The sequence below is a fragment of the Dendrobates tinctorius genome, unplaced genomic scaffold (assembly GCF_039654945.1).
Source record: "Dendrobates tinctorius isolate UK_male_01 unplaced genomic scaffold, ASM3965494v1 ptg000073l, whole genome shotgun sequence".
Taxonomy (NCBI): domain Eukaryota; kingdom Metazoa; phylum Chordata; class Amphibia; order Anura; family Dendrobatidae; genus Dendrobates; species Dendrobates tinctorius.
Genome location: NW_027361741.1, coordinates 18805300 through 18811317, shown reverse-complemented (window position 1 = coordinate 18811317; position 6018 = coordinate 18805300). Strand labels below are relative to the sequence as shown.

At 41.3% G+C, this 6018-nt stretch overlaps 1 protein-coding gene across 1 annotated transcript; it reads left to right on the top strand.

Annotated features, from left to right (window-relative positions):
- The first annotated feature begins 1316 nt into the window (after positions 1–1316).
- LOC141096288 (olfactory receptor 6M1-like) lies at positions 1317–2042 on the top strand. The gene has a single exon (XM_073582829.1). It carries the CDS (start codon positions 1317–1319, stop codon positions 2040–2042), a length of 726 nt encoding a protein of 241 aa, XP_073438930.1.
- The last annotated feature ends 3976 nt before the right edge of the window (positions 2043–6018 follow it).

Below are 6018 nucleotides of genomic sequence, written 5' to 3'. Positions count from 1 at the left end.
TGTTTGTATTCAGCCAGTCCTGGTTGGGACTGGCTGAATTCCATTTTTGTCTCTGATCAGTTGATCTCTTTGCTCTGTTTTCAGAATATACCTGAGTGCTGATATAGTGATTTTGAAGTCTAGCGACTTCAGGGCCTTTTTCCCTATCAGACGGTTGGGACATTTTTGGTAGGGTTTTTTGCGGATTGCAGCCAGCATCTTTTCTCTCATGTCCTATCTAGTTAGTTGGGCCCCATCGTTTGCTCAGCCTGTTTTTCTGTCTGTGTTTGTGTTTTCATCTGTTTTTCACCGACAATACATGTTGGGGGCTGTCTATTGCTTTGGGGTCTGCTCCGGGGCAGTTTAGATTTCCCCTTTCCTTCTTTAGGCTTATGTAGTTCTCCGGCTGTGACGATGGGTCTAGGGCACCGTAGGAACTCCCCATGGCTACTGTTAGTTGTGGTGTATAGGATCAGGGGTCTGCAATCCGATAGCTACCAACCTCTCCGGTTTTCTGGACTTAGCTTGTATTTTTGTTTTCTCCTCCTCCGGTGACTCATTCATAACAGAGCTGACCGGCGGACACAGGGTATGAGTGGTGAAGCTGGCACTGGTGAGGAAGGTCAGATTCCGGGTAGATGATAGGAAGCTGGCTCCAGTAACCTTGACATAGTCCTCGGGTTCGGATGGCGAGTGGCGGAACGGGATGGCACTTGAATCGATGGATACTGATGTCATCTGAGATAGTTGAACACTGGTCACAGATACTCTGCGAAGACAAACAGTATGAGCAAATGCAAATGGATTGCTAAAGCATGGCAGACAGAACAGGGAAAAGCATGGTGATCTCCTTCCTTTCCTTTATTTTTAACTTGTGCCAGGTATTTTTTTTTTATAATTAGCCCCATGGTACATATTATGTTGTATGGATGTGAGTATTTGTTAAGTTGATTTGTGGTGAGCTACAGTATATAAAGAAAATTGATTCAGAAACTCTCTCTGTACAGCTGTGCAAGCTGATTTATTACATGTGTTACTGTGTATTGTCCCCTACATAAATAACTTCTTTTTATTCCTCCTCCAAAACTGAGCAAGTATCTTGCTCCAGTCATTCTTGCTCTCCGTTTCCCAGTATCAATCTGATGAACAGCACTATTGTCACTGAATTTGTTCTTTTGGGTTTTCATTTGGCTCCACATTTGAGAATATTTGCATTTTACCTAATATTAATATGTTACACTGTCACATTGAAGGGCAATTTTATTATTTTATATTTAGTCTTTTCTGACCAAAGACTTCATTTTCCTATGTATTATTTCCTGTGTAATTTAGCTGCCATGGACATCTGCTTTATTAATACTGTGGTTCCAGGTATGTTGAATGGATTTGTACATGAAAGAGTTCACATTTCTTTAGAATTATGCCTCACTCAGTCCTTTATTTACTTTTTAGTTGGAACTGCAGAATTCCTCCTTTTTGCAGTAATGTCCTTTGACCAATACTTAGCTATTTGCCGTCCTCTGCATTACACTATAATTATGTACAGACAGATGTGTATTCGGCTAATAGCTGGCATGTGGCTTGGATCATTTTTCATCATTGCCTTTCCTTTTGTTTTAGTATGTAAACTGAATTTTTGTAATAATTTAATTGATGATTTCTTCTGTGATAGTCAGCCTCTTCTTGAGAATTCTTGCACAGATACAACGATGATTGAATTACTATCAGCTGTCGGTATATGCTCATTATATATTTCTGTACTTATTACAATCATCTCTTACATAAAGATAGTTCTAGAAGTATTGAAAATTGATTCAACTGATGGAAGAGAAAAGACTTTGTCCACCTGTTCTTCACATGCTGTTGTAGTCACACTAATATACAGCAGCTGCATATTTTTATATGCGAAGCCATCACGAGATCATGCGGCTAATTTCAATAAAGAATTGGCCATCTTGAACACTGTAGTGGTTCCTTTGCTCAATCCTTTTATATACACATTAAGAAATCAGACAGTTAGAAAATCATTCTTTGATGTTTTACTGATGAAATATCAAAAGTAACAATGTTAAAGAGATTACAAACAATGATAAAAAAAAAGCACACTGGTCTGCTTTTAGGCAAATCAGGCCAAATGAATGGCAATATTAGGAATTTCCAAAGATATAATATCAAGATTAGAGCTGGGCGAACTAAACAGTGAAGTTTTGCCTCTTTACTGAACACTTACTGTTCGGGCCAGGACACCGAACACGGACTTCACCAAGAAGTCTGTGATACTGTTTGGGTTAGGCCCCCTGAAAAATGGGTGTCATGCACATGACAGTGTGGCAAACATTGCTTCTAATTGGCAGTAAAATCATTACTGCCAGTCAGACAGCCGCGGTTCCCACACTGTCAAATGACAGCGTGAGCCCACAGCTATTATCGGAGGTAAAATGTTTTCCTCCGATCACTGGCGTCGGCTAATGAGACTACTGCTTCCATCAGCCTATGTCTGCTGCTGATAATAACAGCAAGAGCAGGCATGGCTGATTGGAGCATTAAAAAGTACAGGGAAACCTACTCCATCTTTTTTGCTTTATTATTTATTTAGGGAGTAGGCGCTGGCTGATGAATACTCCAATCAGCCGCCACCTGCTCTGACTGTTATTTGTGGCAACAGGCATCGGCTGATGGGAGTAGCAGTCTCATCAGCCTATGCCAGTGACTGAAGGTAAACTCTCTACCTCCAATCACAGCTGCAGGAACCACGATTGTCTCACTGGTGGTAATGATTCTTCCGCTGATCAGAAGCAGTGTTTGCTGTGCTGTAATGCACATAACAACATGGCAAACACTGGATGTTTGGGCCCCCCATTCAAGTGAATGGTGTTCGAGTTCGGGTCTGGGTCCGGGTATTGTTCTGGTACCCAAACTTTTTTAACTGTTCGGATGAACCCGCTTGACCTGAACATCCAGGGGTCTGCCCTTCTCTACTCATAACTAATAGCAGATAACAGATAATGAAAATGCTGTAACCAATTTAGGTTAGCACTAGAGATGAGGGAACCATTCAAGGTTCTGTTCCATTCGGCAAACATTTAGACAGTTGCCGAACATGTTCTTTGAACAGTTCGATGGACGTACCCGATCCTCCTTAGATTCAATGGGAGTCAAAACCAAATGTATACAAAAAGCTTCCCAAACAACAAAAATTAGAAGCAGACACCATGAAAAGTGGCATCAATTGACCCACAGTAAAAAATTGCAAATGGCACAACAGCAGTCAGTATGTATTAGGGTCTGATGAATGTATTAGGGTACCGTAATCATTTACAGTTTGGAATTGAAGTTTAAATGAGGACCTGGTGGTTAAGGGAGAGGTGTAAGCCTTCTTAGCTGAGAGCCCTGATACCTCATGCAACACCTTCAAATATTTTTTTTTTAATTCCAGCCACAATCAGATGGCACAAACATGAATTTCATACAGTACTATTGGTAGAAAAATGTAAAGAAAGTAACACAGGTTGTTGACTGATCAATTGACCCACAGTATAACCTTTTCTACTGACACAAACAGTCAACTATGGCCCTGCATGAGGTATCAGCATCAGGCCAAGCATTTACAACTTGTGATTGACGTTTCAATGAGGAACTGGTGGTTAGGGTAGTGGTGTAAGCTTTTTTACCTGGGAGCCCTGATACCTCATGCAACACCTCCATATTTTTTTATTCTAGCCACACTCATCTCCACATTTCAAAAAATGATTGTCTCACACCACTAAAGTGGCATCAATTTCAACAAAGTAAAAATTGTATAATTGCCCTCTGACACACCTTGCACTACAGCCAACCGACCAGATGGAGACACAACCTGGATTCACCACATTTCAAAAATTATTGTCATACACCAGTAAAGTGGAATCAATTAAAAAAAATAGTTTGTAGCATCAGCAGTTAAGTTGAGTGAACGTGTTTGGAAAACGTTTGCCAAACTCAAATTCGGCACAAACGTAGCACTTTCAGATTCGTGTTCGCATTCACACGCATTTTTACTCAACATTAGCAAAATTTGGTGACAGTAAATCATCGCATTTCTACTGATGCTTTTGACATTACTTTGGCCAGGATATTGCTGCTCTATGATGAGCGGGGTGGATGGGATTACAGGAGCAAAGCACTTTTTTTTCTGTTCTTTATGTGTTTTGATTCCGGCAAATGAATACGGTGCAGAAATCATCCACAATGTCGTGACACAAGGTCTTCTGTGATAGGCTGCTGAAGTCACATGTCCCTGGCCATATCAAAAGCAGACATCTTGCTTTGCTGGCACCATTTGCTCAGTGTCACAGTGCAAATAGGTCGCTCCTGCGCTACTGCTGGTGCTGAAAGTGAACTTGTCAGTTAGCTGGATAGGATCCTGTCCTGTGTGAAATTGATCTTCTAGCATCGAAATAGAAAAACTGTGTGGCAGTCTCCGGATGCCCCATTTGCTACTTCAAATCATTTGTGGTAAAATTGTGTTTCAGTGGAAAATCAGAAGGCCAGATTTCCAATAATATTGGGTTGAAGCCCGGAGGACCAATTAGCTACTACAAATAGTTTGTGCTAAAACTGTGTTTCAGTGGCAAATCAGAAGGCTAGATTTCCACTAAAAAAATCATTAGGCCTAATATTTGGGTGCAGCCTGGAGGGCCAAATAGCTACTCCATATTGTTTGTGATAAAACTGTGTTTCATTCGCAAATCAGAAGGCCAGATTTTCACTCAAAAACCGCTAGGCCTAATATTGGAGTATAGCCTGGAGTGCCAAATAGTTGCTCCAAATTGTTTGTGACATAAGTGAGTTTCAGTGGCAAATCAGAAGGCCAGCTTTCCCCTCAAAAATCATTAGGCATAACAATGGCACCCCAATCACCCTTGTTTCACCCAGCATCAAAAATTTCCAAATGTGCAACTGACTGTGGGGAACCACAGATGGGCCATTCTGAAGAGGTGTTCACACATTCCATTCCTGCCACAATCAATCTTTGGATCCGTGGCAGATCTGGATTCTCACATATAAACTTTTTTCCTTTCAGGCCTTTGGAGGCTAATGTAAGCTTTTTACCCCGGTGGCCGTTGGTGTAATTACATGGCTGTTGAGTTTGCTGGTGCAGGGGATGACCACTCCCATCTTCCTTCAAGAGTCACCTGATGCATCAGCTGACCGTTGGTGTTAGAGGTCATTCTGCAGCAACCACGTAGAGGAGAAGGAGCTTGCTGGGAGCAGTGGTGCCTCAACTGTTTATGGTGTATTTGGTGTTATAATCCTGCTGTGCGGTGCTTTACAGCAGAAAGTTAAGTGTTGTTTGTCTTTACCTTGTTTGTCATAACTATGCTTTGTGTTGTATTAGTGCAGCGGTGGGACCAGTGTCTGCACATGCTAGTTCCCTATTTAGGGATAGGTGCAGGGCAAGCGAGGGCTAAGGTATCCTGCTCAGCGACGGTTTGAAAGAAACCATATAGGGATGTCAGGAAGATCAGGGCACATCCTTAGGAGAGCGCAGGAGGTGTCCATTACCCCGTTCCCTATCGCAGGACCCACTGTTGTAATTGTGTCCCCGGTGTTCCCTTGTTTGTTGTGTCGTTGGTGACCACCAACGTACTGGTGTGCCCTTTCATACCTGGTCAGTCATTATCATAACAATTCCATGGGCATCAGAGGTTTACTCCAAAGAATCACAGAAAGAGGAAAAAATCTGCACCGATACCCAAATTTTTTTTATGTTATATCATGGGCCGAACAAAGTAGGGTCCAATATTCAACCCATCTGTTCCATGAAAGTAAATGTTGAACAGAAAAAAGCACAATATATAATAAATTCTAAAAATAATTTTATTATTTCACATGAAAATATTTTAGTACATAACCAAAAGACAAATTGACAAGCTAAGATAACCTCAGTGGTGGGACTAAAAAGGCTATAGGCTACTTTAAACACATCAATGTAACAATAAAAAAACAATAGGTACTGGCCCTTTAAATGCTAATAGCTAAGGGTTAATTATTCATCCA